Below are 22,955 nucleotides of genomic sequence, written 5' to 3' on the forward strand. Positions count from 1 at the left end.
TGTTCACACCTTTTCAAAATTGGTGAAAACAACAAATTATATTTTGTATCGTTGTATCAATATAAGCCAAAAAGAATAATTAGTGAATGTCACGCCACTATAATATATTTTATTATTGGTCTTTCAATGCTAAAATCAGGATAAAAAAGGTATTTTATCCATGGTTTTAATCAATATAATTCTCACCATTACTTTGTGTTGTATTTGCAACCTTTTGTAAATCAAAAATAATTCCACCATATTAAGAATGTCAACAAAAGCCGGCCCTGCATGCAACCTTTCTCTCAGTGCAACTAAAATTTTATTGATACACGCCAGAAATGTGCGAGACTTTTCTCAGTGTACTCGCGTGTACACTTGCCAACTCGATACTAAAATTAAGTACATGCTAACAACAAAAGAATCGCCGTCCGTGTCGGTTCTTGTGAGAGATATGTATTCTTTGACCATACAGGCAGGGTTACCATGTCTAGGGATTTTCCCCGAATCTAGGGATTTTTTGAAGCTTTTGGAGCTCTGGAGGGATTTTTTTTTGAAATCTAGGGATTTATTAAACTGTGCTGGCGCCATTTTTTGTTGTTATTAAATATCTTTTTGTTCAAATATTATTATTATTGTCATTATTTATTGTTCCCTGACATAAATATTCCTAAGTAAACATTAAAACATTACCTAATCAATGATTAAAGTAGATTAAACATAGTGTTTAATAGGTTATAAATTAAATTGACAGCTGTCATCTGTCAATTTCTTCTTTTTTTTAGGTCAAATTAATAAGATTTAGGGATTTCTAGGGGAAATTGAAGCTCCCGTCTAGGGATATTCTGAAATTTCATCTGGCAACCCTGCATACAGGCCAGAATTAATAACAAACTAACACAGCCGATACCAGTGGAAAGAGCAATAAGTCAAGGAGACTCATTGAGCTCAATGCTCAATGCTGTTTAACCATTAACCTCATCATGGATGAAAGATGAAATTATAAGTTTAAAATTATTATAGTTTACCGCGCCTTTGCCTCGGTGTCTCTTATAAAGTTAAAGCTGGCAACAACGCAGCGAATTCCCGCAAAATCTTTTACTTCTTGTCCCAAACCGTGTTGTCTCTTCTCCCCACCTCACCGACTTCCTTCAACCTTCATGGATCCTCCCATAGAGAAATAACAAGGAGATCCTCCTTAGATTAGTTAGTCATCATTTCTACCAATCTGAATCTATACAGCGTGTATACAGCGAAACAGCGACAAGCGACAACAGTGTACAGTAGCGAGTCACGCTTAGGGCAGCTATACAAGTTGAGGTGAATTTTATTTTTGTATTTGTAAACGCTTCCTTATAAAAAGTGAAATCTGCACAGAAATGGCTTCCACATTAACAACTATTGTTGCAGTTCTTTTAGTAATAAATGGAGGTAAGATACAAAGTATATTATAAGAAATTGAGATTAAACATTTAATAATTAACGCAATAGATATAGGTAACTAAATATTAGGAAAATACGAGAATATATATATCATTTCAGTAAACTTTTACAGTCAAGTTTTTATAGAAGAGTGTAATAATTGTCTTATGACACAAAGAAATGTATCCTTTCTCAAACCATCTTTCGAAAGACCGTCTAAATAGTTGTATATAATTATTATAATAATTACTGAATATCACTGTATATAAAAGCAGGCCTGATACCGTTTGTATTTTAGGCCCTTTCTGAAAATAGGTCACTTGCTTCCCCCTGTCGTGCATTCATTTTTTGTGCCATTTCGGGCAGACGAAATGTTACCTTACCACACCCCATTTTATTAATGCATGTGTAAACAACTGGTTTATGATGTTAGTTCAGTTTGTGGCATCATATTTATTTTTTATGCTAATATCTTTTTACCCACACAAAAACAATGACTCATCATGATCATAATATTAGATTAGCACAATCTTCAAAATCATTATACATATCATCATATTAGATTGAGTTTTATTAGATTTGTGCCTACTTCTACTTTAGTCAGTGCTTTTTCAGATTATTTTTACTCATTTTACTGGTAAATGGAAAAGATTATTTTTGAGCTTCCTCATATCTCATATCGTTTTGACTGATTTTTTAATTTTATTTGGATTTATTTTTGCTAAAAACATGAAAATCATGTTATGTTATACATATTATGTAGAGACTGTACATAAATTAGTTTAAAATAGGTGTTTTTCCTGTAATAAAAAACGAATTAAAAAATAACTATGTACATATGTCCAAGTCCAATGCTTTCATATTACAGATAGACTTCTCCAAGAAATTAAAGCATGACCTTAAAAATTGGTCATTATTGATGTCTCGAATTTCCTCAACCTGTTGTCCGATTTAAATGATTTCTTTAACATGTTATAGCCTTATTCTTTAACACTATCGCTGTAATAATATTGTTGCTAGACAAGTAAATTGCCATTGTATATACCGGGTGTACCAATCAAACTATGATTTTTTCTCAAAGTTCGCGTCACCCTGTGGAATATTCTAGCATTTATAAAATATTGAAATTAAAACCCAACTATAGCTTCATGTTTTCTTAACATTCTGTTTTTGAAGTTATACTTCTTTACCGGCGATATGAGGGTGAATTTTTATATGTTAAAACCTATGATCCCGGCGCATGCGCATTATAACTTTGTTCTGATTGGATGTTCAAATGACATGTCAAAAATTATTCAATATGGCGGCTGTGGCACAGCTGTAGTTAGATTATTTATGGTTGTTGCGTTTTAAAATTTGTGTGAAAAGAAACAACAAAAAGTTAGTTAATAGTTATACTGCCTTTTTAAATAATTTTCATATACCTATATTTTTGGACTTTTGGACTATTTTGGACAAGGAAAACTCATTCTAATTTGGTAAGTAGTTTTTATTATAATCATATTGTAATTATACATTTGGATTAGGTTGAAATACAGTAGAGCGTCGATTATCCGAACTAATTGGGGGCCATAGGTGTTCGGAAAACCGATTTGTTCGGATAATCGAACTACAATATATTGATACATATTTATAGTCATACATATTTATCCACAAGTGAATAAAAGCCATATTTATATACCTACATATTTATTTATATCTTGATAATGACAGCTAGCAACTAAACAAAAAAGTGCAGTCTTTGCAACAACATAATTATTTTTGGATACAATATTGAAGAAAATTGAAGATATTTTAAGCGTCAATTACTAACGCTTGCTCGGTATTCGAGTGCGGGACGCGGGAGTCGATAGTTCGAATAAGCGGTCGTTCGGTTGATCGACGTTCGGATAATCGACGCTCTACTGTACATTTATTTTCTCAAGAATGGGGATTTTAGAGAGAAATCCCGAATTAGGTCCGATTTTTATTTTTAAATTATGATTTTTTGGCGTAGATTTATTTATCTAGTAGGTATGTAATGCTTTGATTTACATACTTAATTTGATTACCAACAAAAGTTCTACCAATCTTCATCTAATATATTGTTTTCTTACTGTTTTGTTATATTTTAATATTTTCTTCCACAAAATTTAAACTACATAATTTAATTATATTCAAAACAACTGTCAAACAGTAATTATATTCAAAACAACTGTCAAACAGTAAAACGTTCAGTTACCCTATTTTTCCACATGACAAATAATGTGGAATTGGACGAGTGAGTCTAGGCTTCGATTACGAATCAAAGCGCCACGAAATTCACGGGTTCGATTCCCGATGTAAGTTTTTATTTTTTTATGCATTTTATGATTATAAGTATATTTGTTATATAATTTTTTTCAGAAAATGCGTATTTAAAATTTTTGCCAACAATTATTATCGTTCAGAAATCATTTTTTCTTTGTGGCATTTTTCAATGTGCTTGTATAATTTTTGGTATTGTCTTAAAAATCACATAATATGTAGTAGAAGTAATCTTCTTACGTGCGTACAAAGTACACACATTCTTTTTTTTTATTCATATGCTTATGTTGGATAATAAAAAAGTTAGGTAATTTAACAACCAGCCTTGTTTTTCGTCAATACAGGGTGTTTTTAAATAAGTATAGCAAACTTTCAGGGGTAATTCTGCATGAATAAATAATGACAGTTTGCTTTATAAACGTATATCCGCAAATGCTTCGTTTTCGAGATAAATGCTCTAAAACCGGTTGAGATATGCAAATGAAATTTGGTGGGTTTTAAGAGGTAGTTATTGTGCATTTTTGACATATCATTAAGAATTTAATATCCACCATTGGCGCGCATACGGGTAATATGGCAATTATATGCGCTAATGGTGAACATAAAATTCTTAATTAATTGTATGTCAAAAAATGCACAATGACTACCACTTAAAACCCACCAAATATCGGTTTTAGAGCAATAAATAATTCGTCAGTTTGTAAGAAAAATTTCAACACCCCCTATCTCGGAAACGAAGCATTTGCGTACATACGTTCATAAAGCAAACTGTCATTATTTTTTTTATGCATAATTACGTCTTAAAGTTTGCCATACTTATTTAAAAACACCCTGAATTGATGAAAAACAAGGCTGGTTGTTAAAGTACCTAACTTTTTTATTATCCAAGATAAGTGAATGAATCAAAAAACAGAATGTTGAGAAAACGTGAGGCTATAGTTAGGTTTTGATTTCAGTATTTTATAAATGCTAGAATATTCTACAGGGTGATGCGAAATTTGAGAAAAATCACAGTTTGATTGTTCCACCCGGTATACAATGACAATTTACCTGTCTAGCTACAATATTATTACAGCGATATCTTTGTGTTGTTTTTCGTTGTTTTCCACTGTTACTCCCAATTATTGGAAGTGGTTTATCTGTTCCATTGATTCTCCATTGATTTGTATGTTTAATACGGGTTGTTCTTGTGCTATTACCATAATCATTGTTTTGCGTGTGTTTATTTTCCAATATATTCGGTTTTGTATTTAACCTGGGAGCAGTCGCGCTCACTTCTCTCACGTGTAGAGAAAATATCTCACAATACAAATTTAAAACAAATTTCCATTTTATAATATTTTTATTTACCCGTTATGTTAAAAATATCTATTTCCAACAATTTTAAACTAATTGGTTCTCGCCAAAGCGATAAATTCCACAAAAAAAATTTAAAAAAATCCCACTAGCCCAGTAAATGAACGGGAAATTCGGCGATACCGTGTAATTTTCAGGGGCAACTCCGAATTGCATGAAAATTTGGATTTAGGTTCTACTTACCCTCTACTTCAAAGTTGAAATTGTGCCGTTGGTTGCTTTTACTTGGGGGGTGACAGTCACCCGTTCTCGGAGGTGAAAAAACATACCTTCAAGATAAGACCGGAAATGGATAAATTGACTGGTTTTAAGCAAATTTTGTTCTATAGAGTTTTTTACGTAAGTCAATACTTTTCGAGTTATTTGCCAATGAAAATGTTGATTTTTCGACAAAAAAACTGCGTTTTCAGGAGATTTTGCGCAAATAACTTAAAAAGTAAATATTTTATCGAAAAAAATATCCTTAGCAAAAGTGTAGCTTATAATAAACCCAAAAACATGGTGTATCAGTAAAGTCTATGAATCAAATAAAAACAAAGTTGTAGCTCATGAAAAATACGTTCTTATTCGTCCAATTCCAAATCGAATATTTTAAGGTGAAATCACCGAAAAATTAAGCACTTTTCGGGAAAACCCATTTAAACTTTTTTAAAGTGTTTATAAAATGCTTTGTTTTAATTGTTAACAAAAGTTTTAACATTAAAAATAAGCGAGTTACGCTCAAAATAAAGTTGGCCCTCTTTTTTTTTGTAAAAAAATCATGAAAATCTCGCCGTGTTTAGCTCCCCAAATGAAATTAATCGCTACCGCTTTACAAACAATTTTACCTATCTATTTTTTATATGATCTGTCAGTCTCACCAGATTAAAGTGTTTATTTTTGAAAGGGTTATAATTGAGAAAGCTTGAATGGGCCACTAATCACGAGTGTATGCAAATTTTGAACAGCCATATCTTAACCAATTTTTGTCTTACGGAGAAACAAAATGAAACTAGCATATTTATAATAGCAAAACTTACATTTTTTTACTCTTTAAGATTTTTCTTATCACTAATACTTTTTAAGTTATTTTGAAAAAATGAAATCTTTCAAAAATTTTTAGAAATTTTTTTTTACTATAAAACCAAATGTTTTCAAAAATAAGCACTTCAAACCAATCAAACTTACAGATCATAGAAACAATACCCATACAATTAAAATATATGGTAAAGCCAAACGATTAATTTCATTTAGGGTGCTAAATAGAGGGAGGTTTTCACGATTTTTTTTTTAACAAAAAAAAGGGCCGATTTTTTTTTCAGTGTAACTCGTTTATTTTTTATGCTGTAAACTTTTGTAAAAAACAAATAATAAGATTTTTTTCGATACTTTAAAAATGTTAATAAGGTTTTTCCGAAAAACGCTTCTTTCTTCGGTGATCTCGCGTTGAATTATTCGATTTGGAATTAGACGAATAAGAGCGTATTTTTCATGAGCTACAACTTTGTTTCTACTCAATTTGTAGACTTTACTGGTACAATATTTTTTTCGTTTTTTTATAGGCTACACTTTTGCTAAAAATATTTTTTTCGATAAAATATTTACTTTTTGAGTTATTTGGGAAAAACTGTCTGAAAACGTAGTTTTTTTGTCGAAAAATCAACATTTTAAATCGCGAATAACTCGAAAAGTATTGACTTACGTAAAAAACTTTATAGAACAAAAGGTGCTTAAAATTATTTAACTTATTCATTTCCGGCCTTATTTTAAACACACGTTTTTCACCCCACGAGAAGGGGTAAATGTCACCCCCCAAGTAAAAGCCATTTACGGCACAAATTCAACTTTGAAGTGGAGGGTAAGTAGAACCTAAATCCAAATTTTCATGCAATTCGGAAATGCCCCTGGAAATTACACTCCAAAACGGTCATTTATTGGGCTACACGCATTACTACAATCTTTCTCGATGCACTTACGAGTGGAAAGTTATGTTGCAACATTTTTCATCAAGTTATCACGGAAAAGGTTAAAATGTGAGATTTTTTCTAACGGCGCTACTGCTCCCGGGTTAATATGTGGACAAAATCTATAAATAATTTAAAAATTTCACCATGTACATTCATAATAGACCCTACTTAATAATAGTTTGTTAAGGACAGGTTGTGAAGGAGCTTTTAAAAACATAAAAATACACAGGGTGTTTCATTAAAAATAAAGATGATGGACTATGCTAGGCTGGCGTTAATCATCCTGTACATTTAAATTTGTTTAAAAAACGCACATATAAAGGACCCCGCAGAAACCTTATGGGAAATGGCTCTGAAACTTTGGGTTTTGGTAGTCCTTGATGTGTAGAACAAAAGACTCACTGGGCCCCTAGTTCCAAAAAATCATGGTTTTAAGATATAAGCCTCTGAAGTTATAGGTACAGTGAGGACGTTTGAGTTGGAATAAATTCATTTTCTCGAGAATGGGCGACTCTGGAGATAAATCCGGAATCAGGTCGATTTTTATTTTTAAATTATAATTTTTTGGCATATATATCAGACTAGCGACGTCTTCCATCTGGGCGTGATGACGCAATCGATAATTTTTAAAATCAGAATAAGGGTCGTGTGATATCTTATTCGAAATGTTATTCAATTCTCTATTTAGTATGGTATAGTTAGACCCAAACCCAGACATCCAAAGTGAAAGTTATCCTCCAACACCAAATTGTTCTATATGGTCCACATAATGTTCAGAAAAATGTCACACCATTTTGAGCGTCGGGTTTTGGGGGGAGAGGGGGGAGAAATCTGCAAATTCGTAGTTTTTTACGTTTTTCGTCAATATTTCTAAAACTAAGCGGTTTAGCATGAACAACCCTCTACACAAAATTGTTCTACATTAAATTTGAAATAAAAAAGGCCCTAAGCATAACCCTTCTAAAATGAACGGTTCCAAAGTTACGGAGGTATTGTCCTTTTCATGATCATTTTTCAGTGCGTAACAAATGATAGGAAAAAGGGCAAGTCCGTGATAATACACATTTATGACATTTATTCTAACATGACATTTTAGTTAAATCTGACAGTTGTCACATTTTATTTTCAATTTGGAATAAAAACAAATCAAATGTGTTTCTTGCATTTATAAAATGGTATTTTCTTTGATTTGTATAGTCTTATAAATTATACAGATTATATTTGTAATATTATTATCTAATTAAAAAAATATATTTTTTTATTATGGCGCCATCTATCGACAACTAAAATAACTAGAATAAATGTTATAAAAATGTCACCGACGAAATGTAATCACCGACGTGCCTTTTTTTCTGTAACATACAATTTAATGCGTTAGAAAGAAATCGAAAAACTGTGACGCACTGAAAGATGATCATGAGAAATACTGTAGTATAGTATAATTGGTCCAAAAAAAGGCCTAACCCAGACATCCAAAGTAAAAGTTTTCCTTCAACACCAAATTGTTCTATATGGTCCACATATTGTTCAGTAAAAAGTTACACCATTTTGAGCGTCCAGTTTGGGGGGGAGATGGGGGAGAAGTCGGTAAATTAGTAGTTTTTTTTACGTTTTTCGTCAATATTTCTAAAACTATGCTTTAGCGTAAGAAATGTTCTATAGAAAAATGTTCTACATAAAATTTAAAACAAAAAAGGTTCTATACATAATTGTTATAAAATCAACCGTTCCAGAGTTATGGAGGGTGAAAAGTGGAGGTTTTCGATACTTTTTATATTTACCGATTTCTCTCCCTCCCCTCCCAAACCCGACGCTCAAAATGGTGTGACTTTTCTCTGAACATTATGTGGACCATATAGAACAATTTGGTGTTGGAGGATAACTTTCACTTTGGATGTCTGGGTTTTTGGTATAGTTATATCATAAATATTGCCCAATAAATATAAAAAGTATTGAAAACCTCGACTTTTCACCCTCCGTAACTCTGGAACCGTTGATTTTATAACAGTTATGTATAGAACATTTTTTGTTTTAAATTACATGTAGAACATTTTTGTATATAACATTGTTTACGCTAAAGCATAGTTTTAGAAATATTGATGAAAAACGTAAAAAAACTAGACTAAGAGCCGCTATAGGTGAAAATTCTTAATCATTTTAGGCACGACGGGACCCTATAACTTAAATAGTAGAACCTAAAAGAAAACGTTTGAACACTGTGCCGTCACTTTTCAGTGACACATGCGTCTACAGTGGCGCATCAAACTTTCCACTTATGGACGGGATACATAAATTAAAACATACCCTCCCTAATTACCAGAATTTAATTTTTTTCATTTTTTTAAGTTTTATGTGATTAAGACATAAAATTCATCGTAATTTTAACCCACCACCCCCTTCTCCCTGCCCCCACCATCAAAAACTTTATTTTTCGATTTTATTTTTTTTTTGGTGGGATGCAATCAATTTTAAAATTTCAAAAAATTTACACGCATAGTTAAGGGTTTTATAAAACACGTCTATTTTTTATAGACCTGTAGGTTGAGTGTACATAACCTCAAAAAAATTTTAAAATTTTTTTTTGAAAAAAAGTATATAACTTTTTTTTGGGGATAGCTGCAGACCTAATTTTTTCTTAGTCTTGTGTATTTTATCAAACACTATATTTCTAATTTTTTTCAGATTTTTCTGTAACGTTGGTCACCTTCAAAAATCCAAAAAATTGTTTTTTAGGGGGGTTTTGGGGGGTTTGAACGTGTTTTTCTGATTTTTAAATATTCTAAAGAACTCAGTTACTTCAAGTTACATATCCCCCAAAACCCCCCAAAAAACAGTTTTTCGGATTTTTGAAGGTGGGGAGACTTACGGAAAAATCTGAAAAAAATTTAAAATATAGTGTTTGATAAAACACACAAGATTAAGAAAAAATTAGACCGGCAGCTATTCCTCAAAAAAAGTTATACGCTTTTTTGAAAAAAAAAATTTCTTTTAATTTTTTGAGGTTATGTACACTCTACCTATGGTCTATAAAAAATAGGCATGTTTTATAAAAGCCACAACTATGCGTGTGAATTTTTTGAAATTTTAAAATTGATTGCATCCCACCAAAAAAAAAATAAAAACGAAAAATTTTTTGATGTTGGGGGCAGGGGGAAGGGGGTGGTGGGTTAAAATCACGATGAATCCTATGTGTTAATCATATAGAACTTAAAAAAAATTTAATTCTGTTAGTAAGTTCTGTTAACTTTTAATTTATTTATCCCGTCCATAAGTGGAAAGTTTGATGCGCCACTGTCGACGCATGTGCCACTGAAAAGTGACGGCACAGTGTTCAAACGTTTTCTTTTAGGTTCTACTATTTAAGTTATAGGGTCCCATCGTGCCTAAAATGATTAAGAAATTTCACCTATAGCGGCTCTTAGTCGAAACTACTATTAATTTACCGGCTTCTCTCCCATCTCCCTCCCAAACCGGACGCTCAAAATGGTTAAACTTTTTACTGAACAATATGTGGACCATATAGAACATTTTGGTGCTGGAGGAAAACTTTTACTTTGGATGTTTGGGTTAGGCCTTTTTTTGAACCAGTTATACTATACTACCTCCGTAACTTTGGAACCATTCATTTTAGAAAGATTATGCATAGGGCCTTTTTTATTTCAAATTTAATGTAGAACAATTTTGTATAGAAGATTGTTCATGCTAAACCGCATAGTTTTAGAAATATTGGCAAAAAACTTAAAAAACTACGAATTTACCGATCTCTCCCCCCAAACCCGACGCTCAAAATGGTGTGACTTTTTTCTGGGCATTGTGTGGACCATATAGAACAATTTGGTGTTGAAGGATAACTTTCACTTTGGATGTCTGGGTTATGCCATCTTTTGGATCAAATATACTATACTAATTCACTAATATAAATATCAACATAATTATTTATACAGGGTACCAAAAAAATTTTTTAATCAAATTAATTGAGACAAAAAGAAGAATGCATATAATTTATTTAATTCAAAATACATTTTAATGTTGTCGGAAAACAGGAAAAAATGTTTAGTTGATAAATAAATATTGTTTTCGCTTAAATTCAATATTAAAGCTGCCACCCACCTTCCTTTTTTTAATTTGAACATTTAATTTAAGCGAAAAGCAATGTATTTTTTCTCTTTTCTGACAGCAGTAAAATGTATTTTGCATTAAATAAATTACATACATTATTTTTTTTTGTCTTAATTAATTTAATTCAAAAAAAAATTGTTTGCACCATGTATAAATAATTATGTTTATATTAGTGAATAGAGAATTCAATAACCTTTCGAATAAGCTATAACACGACCCCTATTCTCATTTAAAAAATTATCGATTGCGTAATCACGCCCAGATGGAAGACGATACAATGATATACAGGGTGCTTGGTAAAGAATGGGCCATAGCTTAACCTCAGATTCCTGAGGTTAAAATAGGTCGATTTAAGCTAACTTACCTTAGTACAAAAGTTGATAATAACCGAAATACAGGGTGTCAAAGTTAATCTTTTATTTTATTTATTTTTGAATATTTCCTGGCCGGCATGGGACAACAACACGAAATTTGGTAAGTGGTGCTGGTATTGTACAATCTACTAAATTATGTTAAATAAAGGTTTCTGGCGACTACCAGAGGCGTACGACGGGGGAACGTGAATAGTTGACCCTTCCCAAATTCTACGCCATTGGCGGAATTGCTATTTTAGTGCAATTTTTTGATTCTCCAATACTTTCTATGTAAAAATATACTCTTCATAATCTATCGTTATATAACGATAAAGCCATTAGTTTTCGAGATATTTGAAGCTAAAAACGAAGGAGCATAATACATTAATCAAAATAAGTGTGCCTTTTCATTTTTAACTTCAAATATCTCGAAAACTAATGACTTTATCCTTACGAATGAGGAGTATATTATATGCATAGAAAGTATTGGAGAATCTAAAAATTATGCTAAAATAGCAGTTTCATCAGTGGCGTAGAATTTGGGAAGGGTCAACCATTCACTTTCCCCTGTCGTACGCCTCTGGTAGTAGCCAGAAACGATTATTTAACATAATTTAGTAGTATATAATATTGTGTATCAATTTGGCAATCAAAAATAGAATAAAAATTTTATTTTTTTAATATAACGCGGGCACATAAATTACACCTTGTATATTGATTTGTAAATATTTATTAGAAGTTAGCTTTCACGCAGTGGGTTTTTTTTAATGAGTTTTTCCATGAAGAATTAAAGACATTTGTAAATAAGTACAGTGGAACCTCGATTAACCATCTCTCCATTAACCGTCACCTCTGTTAACCGTCAGGGTACATACAAAAGTTGTATTGACTACATTAGCAATAATTTTAATGCAAATAAATTAAAAAAAAAGCTAATTTGATTTGTGATGAGGACACAAACGGCTATCCATTGCTGACAGATAAAGAAATCATTGAAATGACAACAAAGGCGGACCAAACAGATTCAGAAGCTGACACAGCTTGGAATTTGACTGTAGCTATATTGATGAACCTATTGTAACTAACAAAGATTTGCGTAAATAATCTAGAAGCTGCATCGCATATGCAATAATTCATCGAGTGGTATTCTCAACAAGAAGAAGCCAATAAAGTAGATTGCATGATCTTATGCCGATTAAGAAATTCAGCCGTCGCAAAATGTGAAGCAACAGTAAAACAAACACATATTTCAGAATATTTTAAATTGATTTGATTGTACGAACACAAATCCCTCTTATGTTGTCAAACAAACCATACAAATGAAATTTGAGAGTTGTACTATGAATTTTTATTATTTTTTTTAATGTTCTGTTAACCGTCTTTTCGATTATCCGTCATACCCTTGGTCCGGTGCCCTGACGGATAATCGAGGTTCTACTGTATAGTGAAAGGAACATTTATTTAGGATTATAATTTAAAAGATTGTTTTGTTATTACAGGAAAGGTAAAACCACAGGTAAATGTAATTATTAGTTTTTAGAAAAATAGGGGTAGAGAGATTTGGAATTTTAAGTCTGTTTGTTTAAACACAAAAATTTATATAATTTCCGAAAAGTGATTAGTTGAGTAGACGTATTGTTTGAAAGAATGGCTGGGTTTTTCGAATGGAAAAGAGAAATGTTTCTGATTGGCTTGGCAATTTGGAAGGGGGAAAGAGAGGTTTTGAATGTTGAGACAGTTTGGAAAAGAAAGATTATTGTGTTACCGGCTTCCGTGAGGAGCAGTCAAAAGTTTTCGTGAGTAGTTCAGAAGCAAGTACTAGTGGTTGTTTTGATAGTGAAAGTAACTGAAAAGTGGAACGAGAGACAAATCAAATCGAGAAGAAATACCTCTTTGATTCTGTAAAGTCCAAGAGAGTAAGTTACAAGAATTATCGTTACTAAATTATTTGTGACACCAAGTAAAAAAGATACTTGGGTCTCAGGAGATTATTGTTGAGAGAAAGAGAGAGAGTTTTGGAGTTTATTGAACGAGTACTGGCAAAAAGAGGCCTGGCTTGTGTTTTGGAGAAATAGTTGCTGGTATCCTGCTGGATTGTTTGCTGAGAACGGAGAGGGCTTTGATTGGTAGCCTAACATAATCAACAAGGAGGAGCTGTTTGGGTCAAGAGGAGACATCATTGTGTTTGAATCAAAAAGGTCAGTCAATAACCTATGTGATAGATTTTCTTTATAATCAGAAGTTAATTTTTTTTACGTAAAAGCATATGAATTTATGATTCCAATATTTCAAAAACTTAATAGAAAGTATAAGTAATTTTGAGAATACCAAATTTATTTGTTTAGCTTTTTTTATTAATGGTATCAAGAACAAAGCGATAAATATTTGTTTTCATTCTGGTGGGATATGTTATATGCCATTAGAGTGAAAACTTAGTCTTTTGCTAGCAGTTGCCGCTAGGGCATCTATGCCATTTCGTTCGTTGCAATTCGGGACTGCACGCTGGGGTTTGTTTTGGTTGGATCAGGGAGAGCAGCATATGTGCCTCCTGATGAGAGACTAATAAGTTTCGAAACCGGTAGAGGTGCTTGCAGCACTCTCTGATTGGACTGGAATATGGTTCGGCTGTATTTTCGTTTTGCAACGAAATTGAAAATGGTTATTCATTTTCGATAAATATTTGTTTGAATTAGTTTAATTTATATGGTAAAAGTTTCTTTTGGACAGTTATGTCCACAGGATTTAATTGATAAATTTACAGAGCATTGCTTTTGATAATAAAGGTATTCGTATGTGTTTATTTATGGTATTTCTATTTATTTCCTTTTCCTATTTTATCCCGATAAGGATCAACTAAGAGATACTGAAGCCACGAGAGAGGATAAGTATAACCTAAGAGAATTTAATTAATTTTTTTATGACAAAAGGCACCCTGAGATTTTTTCTTAATATTTTTTTTTTTATGTATGATTTGCGACAATTAAATAATTAATCAAATAAATACTAATTAATATAAAAGTAATAGAAAGCAGATCACAACAACAATATGTTATAGTCAAAGCCCGAATTTGAGGCACTCCTAGGTGTGACTAGGCAATCCTCAGGTCTGACTGACGGTCTTAGTCAAAGCCCGAAATAAAATTACAGTTTCGGCCTTTAACTAGTCAAACCTAGGAGAGACTAAGTTGGTCAGGCAAAGGTCGAAATTTAATTTTACGAAATAGGGGTTTGACTAGTCAAGCCCCGATCAGCTATTAAAATGTCGTAATTTGTTAGATTAGGTTTAATAAAACGTCATTTTTTAATTTTTATGTTTATTGTTTTTATATTGTAATTAAAATAAAAAAAATTAGTGTTTATTCTCACATGTTGAGGCATTATGCCATTTAGAGTTGCACAATACGTTAGACCTTTTACACTTACGTAAATTGAAAGAGCGTTTCTTATAGTAGGGGAGGAAAGTATGCTAAATGTGCAGTCACTCGAGCGCTTTGGGGACCTATTGCGTTGTAAAGAGTAGGTTCTAAAATAAAAAAAATATAAGTAAAGTTTTCCATTTTAGGGGGACTTTCCATTTTTAATTTAATTTTTCATTTCCAACAATCGTTTTTTCAGATTATAGTGCCATTTATCCATAATTCAGATCTTAATGGTCTTGTGGAATGGTGCTCACTTAATGGTATGGACTTAAATGCAAACAAATGCCATGCCATGCTATAACTTTTACTCGACTAAGAAACTTTGAGAATAATTCTTACTATATACGGGACACTAGGTTACAATTAGTTGACTCAGTTATAGATCTGGTGTTATTCTCGACACTAACTTGAATTTCAACCTACACGTTAATAGCATGGTTTCTAAGTCATTAAAGATGCTTGGCTTTGTTAAAAGATGTAGCTATGACTTTACGACTGGTCGTTCTTTAAAACTCCTTTATTGTTCTTTGGTTAGACCACATTTAGCTTATGCATCATGTGTTTGGTCACCTCAATATAATTGTCACATCAATAAAATCGAACAAGTTCAGCGTAAATTCTTACGTTATTATGCTTATAAGATGCATCTCACTGGCCAAAGTTATGAGTTTTTACTGCAAACTATTCGACTTGACTCATTACAGAGTCGTCGTCAACATAAAGATCTTTGCTTCTTATATAACTTAATTCATGGTCATAAATTCTGTATCTCACTCTTAAATAAAATTGGTCTACGTGTACCTTCAAGAACCACCCGTTCTGTGACCACCTTCCATGAGGTCATTAATCGTACAAACTATGGTTCAAGTTCCTATCTCTGTAAAACTATTAAATTAGCAAATACATTGTCTCCGCGTATTGATTTCTTTATGAACGACTTTACTGCGTTTTCCACACAATTACATTTATATTTAACTTAATGTTCTAATTTCAAGACTGATTTGTCAATTGCAAAATGTTTAAGATATTTAGATTTTTTACATTATATTATAGGACTAACTCTCAATTGTTAAATGAGAGCAAGTAATTTTATTTTTTTGTTATTTATTATGTATTTACCAATTTTGTACCTACTAGCACTAGCTCTTATTTTGAATTGTTTTTATAATTTGTGTGACATTTTAATTGTATCATGTACTAATGGACTTCGGTCCGTCAATAAATAATAAATAAATAATTCGAAAATATGTTTCAAATACAAGTTACTTATTTTTACGTAAGGAATCCGAATCTGCAATAAAAAATGGGGGCTCTTATTTAAAATTTTAAAGTAAACCGCCCCACCCACCTCCGTGGGTGTCGTGTTTGGTGCCATTCGATAGATTTTTCAAACATATCGAATAAGTGTATTTTTCAGTTTTTCGATCTGATGTTCATTTCGCGAAATATCGCGGGATTCGTATTTACAATTTTAAATTTACCCCCCAGTCGTGTTTGATATCATTCGATAGATTTTTAACAAATATTGAGCACGTACTATCGTTTATTTCGCGAACTATTCGATTTTTTCTTGTGAAACTTTGTGACACCCATTTCCTTACGCCCCTCCCAAATCGTCAGATTTTTGAAATAGACACTGTTTTGCATGTACTTAACTTACCTTATCTTAATCTGACAATTTCGAGTTTTTCTAAGGATAGATTTTTTTTTCGACCCCCCTTAACGAACCAATGTTCGTGTTTAGAGCCAATATATGGTAGAGGTACATCTATAGGGTACCAGGTTTCTTCCCATATGATAATCTGACGCGCTCGACTTACTGCAAAAATACCCGCTTGGGCTCCCCTACCTACCATCCTTGCAGTAGCATTTTATAAATTCTTGTTCTCCAAATTTAGAATCTTTTGTACTAGTTTCTCTTAGAGACAGAGACAGCTTAACGTCTGGAACATCTTTGAAATTAGGAAATTTCTCTTTGCATTCTCTTATTTGATTTCTTGAAAAAATTGTGTTTATTGTTCCGTATTTCGTACCAACTCTATAATATAAACCGTCAATTGTTTTATCTTGTATGCTACCCAAAATATTTCGAGCATCCTCTTTGGCTCTATCAAAGCTGGGGAGAGGTATTGTTATAGTTTTTCCGATCGAAATTGGAGGACATTTTTTTTTCACTTAATTGTTTCATAGTATTAGCCTGGGCATGAAGACCTTCAATCGCATTTTTTTATTTATTTTAATCTTTTCTGTCTGTGGACAACGCATGCTCGAACGCGTGCCAGGGAAATTCTCGAAATATTTTGGGTATAATACAAGATAAAACAATAATTATTGACGGTTTATATAGAGTTGGTATGAAATACGGAACAATAAACACACTTTTTTCAAAAAATCAAATAAAAGAATGCAAAGAGAATTTTCCTAATTTCGAAGATGTTCCACACGTTAGGCTGTCTCTAAGAGAAATAATTAGTATAAAAGGTTCTAAATTTGGAGGACAAGGATTTATAAAATACCACTGCAATAAGAGGTGCTCTTCAAAACCATGTAAGTGTAAAAGGTCTAACGTATTGTGCAACTCTTAATGCAATAATGCCTCAACATGCGAGAATAAACACTATTTTTTTTATTTTAATTACGCCAATTAAATATATAATTACACTTTTATAAAAAAGAACTTTTTTATAATAAAACCTTTTTATTATTTATAGGAAAGAATATAAAATAATTTAACGATAACATGCTTAAAATTCCAAAATTTACACTCTAATAAAAAAGTACTTTTATAATATCACGGTTCTGTTATTGTACATATAGGACACAACATGTTCGGAAAGAATAATTAACTTATAAAATATGAATTTTTAGTAGGTGTATTAACTGTTATTTATAATTATGATTTCAAAAATTACACTATGTAGTATTAGTATTTTTTATAATACAACGGTTGTTTAAAATGGTATATATAATTTTAAGTATATAAACTTTTAGTTATTTATTAAAACAATTAAAAAAAGATACACAACAGCCGGGTTCCAACTGGGGACCTCTCGATCTGCAGTCTAATGCCACTGAGGCACCATCAATTTGTAAATATCGATTTATTAACGTACTTTAAAATATCATTACATTAATCACATTTTTAAAATAGTTAGAAATTAAAAAAAATCGATTTATCCATACAGTGTGATTGGTCAGTGGGGTAAAGCTTTGTAGATCCGTTATAAGTAATAGATAGTAATAAAAGTTAATAACAAAAATTGTAGCCAACTTTGATTACAGATTGATAATCCGTAATCGTAAATTGTAAGTTTTAGACAATTATTCAGTCATGGCTTACTTAAAATTTGGAAAGATTTAGACCCGTAATTATTAATAATTTTGCTCTGAAAAATGGAAATATCTCGAAAACTAATCAATTTACACATAGGGAATGTTATACAAAAATTATAGTATGGTAATGGTACTTTTCGATAATGATATAAAATACAGGGTGTTCTATTTAAAACTACTGAGAAAATAATGTACTTGCGTTTTGACTCACCCTGTATTCAATATAAAGAAAATTAGCAAAACAACCATTTTCGAAAATTTTGACAATAAATAAAAAAATATGTCAATAAACCATTGACCTTGTGCTTGCTTTTATTTATACAGGTAGTTAAACTTGTTACGATTTTCATATAAAATTGGTTATAACTTTGTAAATACCCCGTATAACATACCAAACCTTTATATTTTTGTAATCGAAAAGTTACGAAGATTTCGAATATAAAATAAAATACAGGGTGTTCTATTTAATAAAACATAAGTTTGGTCTGCCACTGTGTTAACGAACACCCTGTAACATTCTAACTAATTTTGTAATGTGAAGCTCAAAGTTCGCTACAATTTTTGTTATTAAGTTTTATCGCTATACATTACTATAACGGATCTACGGAGCTTCACCCCACTAATTATTAATCACCCTGTATAATAGCAGTAAACTATTGCATTGTTAGCTAGTTCTAAGCTATCCTGAAAATTTCAGGTGTCTAGGTAGCCTAGAACTATTTTTAAAATGGATTACAAAATTTGCGGAGTCCGTGACACCAACCAAGCCAAGTATATAAAAAGGTTTTAAAATCGACCTGATTCGGGATTTATCTCCAGAGTCGCCCATTATCGAGAAAATGAATTTATTGCAACTCAAATGTCCTCACTATACGTATAACTTCAGAGGCTTATATCTTAAAACCATGATTTTTTGGAGGTAGGGGCCCACTGAGCAGTGGCGTAACTACTCTGACCTGCGCCCCAATGCAAGTATTCCTCGTGCGCCCCTATTCCCAGACTTATTCTCCACCCCCCCCCCCAACCTCCAACGAAACTAACAACGACATTTCTCCAGAGAAAGATTATACAAAGAAATATAACAGTAATTTTAAAGTTAATTATTAAAAAGTTATTATTCAAAAAATTAATTGAAAGTAAAATTAAGGGGCTATCCTAGTGTAAAAGTACGAAATTCACATACTTTTTTTTAATTTCTAAAATAAAAAGAACTGTACCAGTTGTTTTAAAAATTTGCATGAGCATTGCACCGTGAAAATAAAAACATAGCTCCACTGCTACAGTGATTGGGACTAATACAGACCCTGAAACATGAAATTTCAAAGTTATTATTGAAATATAAGTTATTTTCTATATTCTATACCATCAACTAGGGGTATTTGATCGGATAAAAAATGTCAATTTAGCGGTTTCTGAAACTGCAAATGCTTTAGCTAATTTTAAAAAAATTTTCAACACTTCGTCATTTTCCCAAATTTTAATATTTTTCAAAAATCATAGTTGATGGTATAGGAAATAACTTACGTTTTTTATTTTCACGGTGCCAGTATCTGGCGCATAAATCGTTTAATTTTTAATATTTTTTAATGAAAATTGTTTTACTTCTTTTTATAGTACATGCTTATGCCAATTTTCAAAACAATTGGCATAGTACTTTTTATATTAGAAATTCCCAAAAAAAGTACTTATATGAATTTCGTACTTTTACACTAGGATAGCCCCTTAAGTTACTGAACATTTCCAAATACCAATAATATAACTGAAGTAAGGATCAAATTATATACTTACAATTAATTAATGTACTTTTTAGGACGATAAAATATGCACTACTTACTTTACTCAACATTTTTTATTTATTCAGTGCCCTATACAATATAGTATACATGATATCGCAAGCAACAATATAATGTTTATGTTCCGTTTCTCAAACTTTGATTAATTTTACTAGATGATGCATTCTTACAGTCAAACCTACCTACAGCTCATAGGAACAACACTGTACGTTAATTCCTATTCCCTGACAAAGCCCCTGCGGCTCTTCGTTTCTAGGAACAGTCTTGCTAACTTTTCTACATCTAAAGACCGAGCTCTTTCATGTTCAATACTAATTACACTAAGATCACACAGTCTAGTATTGGACATAGAGTTCCTTAAGTAGTTCTTTATTATTTTTAGTTTAGAAAAAGATCTTTCACTACTTGCAACAGTTACGGGTAATGTAAGAAACATTATTAATGCTGTACTTACGTTTGGGACACTTGATGCAATAAATTTATTCCTAATCAATAGATAATCAGCCAAGCGGCTGATTTTGCTTATTTTATTACTTTTGATATCGTCTTTGACTACATTTCTAAAGCAAATTACTTCATTGGTTAAAGCATGAGTCACATCAGATTCATACTTATTTTTTACAAAACTCAGAGGCTGACTTTACCACGAATATTTTAATATAATACCACGAATATTTTTTTTATATTTTTTATTTTCGGGAAGCTACAAGTGTTTTGCTTCAACATATTTTTTGCTAAAATTTTTCCAGAATATCAGTTTTTTGCGCCCCTCTAAGGCCTGCGCCCCAATGCACCGCATTGGTTGCATTGGCGTTAGTTACGCCACTGCCACTGAGTGTTTTATTCTACACATCAAGGACTACCAAAATCCAAAGTTTCAGAGCATTTGACAGAGAGCCATTTCCCATAAGGTTTCTTTAAAAGATAAGCGGGGTCCTTTAAAAGTTGACCAGTACCAGCGTTTATATAACCCACTGTATATAAAATCATTGTTATAATACCGTACTTATATGATTTCAGCTTATGCATTGGAATGCTACAAATGCAATTCACAAGATAAGACTCTATGTAAATGGGGTCTCACGTCATTCCTGCAGGATACAGAACAATGTAGCTCAGTTTTAGGCGCTGTTTTCTCGCCAAAATGCTATAAAATAACTGCCAAAAGTAAGTAGATTTTAAAATTACCAGAAATACAGCATATTGAATATCCCTACCCTACCTTCGACTCACTTTGATGCGGTTTTGCGTCAGCGCGCTTGAGCGTAATGAGAAACGTTCAACAACTGTTCGCCTTCTCTTTTGGAGATTACTCCGCGATTCAAAAAACATATCCTGATGTTGCATCACTTTGCGATTTGGCAGACAAATAAGAAGATGACGATGCAGTTTAAATTTCAGAAATGAAACTTTAAACGCGTTTTTCTCAAAACTGCTTTTTCAAATGCGGTGGGCATTGTAACTCAAAAACTACTCGACCCGACCGATCCACCTGAAATTTTGCATATATTTTCTTTAGACATTTCGTGAGGTAACGCTCTCGAGATATACATATTTGTGTGTATGCTTATAGGGGAGTGCAATTAGAACGAAAACATGCATTGTTTCGGAAAAATTCAAACAAGCTTATATTTTTCTAAAACTTTTTTTGTTAGTTTATATACTTGTTAAAGTAAAAAGTTCTACTCGCAGATTTGGCCGCTAATTGTTTATTAATTGTTTAAAGTTTAAACAATAACAATTGTCTTGTATAAATAATTTTAAAATATCGTTAAATTCATCATTTTACTTTGATCAAATATGTTTCTATTTTGTTTTTGATTATCCTGAATCCGAATATGGCATTGCAATTTGAAAATTCTTATATAGAAGCTCTTATACAGTATGTCTGCGTAGCTAGGAACCACATGGAAAACTTTTTTATTATCAATTTTACGAAAAAAAGTTATTCTTCATAAAATGCTCTGGATAGTCAAAAATCTAAAACTCAACCATCAGATATCCAATTTTATCAATTTTATACGAGTTATGTCAAAAATATGAATTTCGTTAAAGAGTAAAGTACCTTTATATTCCAGAATATTAAAAACTGATATTATGAAAAGTTGTTTGAAATTAAAAACTATGTTTAAATATACAATGACATTCTAATCGAAAAACAATTTTTCAATTTTTTCTCAAATTACGGATACTGATCATCATTTTATTACAATTATGATAACTATTTTATTATCACTTTTACGAAAAAAAAAGTTATTCTTCATAAAATGCTCTCCCTGGTCTAAAATCTAAGATACAACCATCAGCTTTCAAACTTTTTTAATTTTATACGAGGTATGTAAAAAATATTAATTTTTCTTAAGTTAGGTTAGTTGAGTTAAGTGCCTTTATTATTCACAATATTTTAATTAGAAGGATGTAATTGAACACTAAAACAATTTTTTTAATTCCAAACAACTTTTCTTTATAACAATTTTCGATATTGTGAAATGTAAAGGTGCTTTACTCTTGAGTGAAATTCATATTTTTTGACATACCTCCTATAAAATTAATTAAATGTGATATTTGATGATTGCATTTTAGATTATATACGATGCAGAGTATTTTATAAGGAATAACTTTTTTTCGTTAAACTGATAATAAAAAAGTTATTAATAGGTTCCAAGCTACGCAGACATACTGTATAAGGGAGCATTCATGTATTACGTAACGCGATTTTTGAACATTTTTGACCCCCCTCCTCCCCTACGTAACGCACTGTAATGGGCGTTTAACTATTACGTAACGCAGTTTTTGAAGATTTTTGACTCCTCCCCCCCCCCCAACCTGCGTTACGTAATACTTGAACGGTCCCTAAGAGCTAAAAAAAACATTTATTATTGTTGAAGCTTATTATTAAATGTAGTTTAGGTAAGTTTTACAGAAAAAAGTTTTGATTTGGTTTTGGTT

General features: G+C 31.6%; 1 protein-coding gene across 1 annotated transcript in view; it reads left to right on the forward strand.

Moving 5' to 3' along the window:
• Positions 1 to 1,099: 1,099 nt before the first annotated feature.
• LOC126888892 (uncharacterized) overlaps positions 1,100 to 22,955 on the forward strand; it is a 28,091-nt gene continuing 6,235 nt past the window's right edge. The window contains exons 1-2 of the mRNA XM_050657333.1: positions 1,100 to 1,410; positions 21,027 to 21,173. Coding sequence (XP_050513290.1) covers positions 1,359 to 1,410; positions 21,027 to 21,173 — 199 coding nt within the window. The 5' untranslated portion in view covers positions 1,100 to 1,358. The remainder of the gene's footprint in view (positions 1,411 to 21,026; positions 21,174 to 22,955) is intronic.

The sequence above is a fragment of the Diabrotica virgifera genome, chromosome 7 (assembly GCF_917563875.1).
Source record: "Diabrotica virgifera virgifera chromosome 7, PGI_DIABVI_V3a".
NCBI classification, from domain to species: Eukaryota; Metazoa; Arthropoda; class Insecta; order Coleoptera; family Chrysomelidae; genus Diabrotica; species Diabrotica virgifera.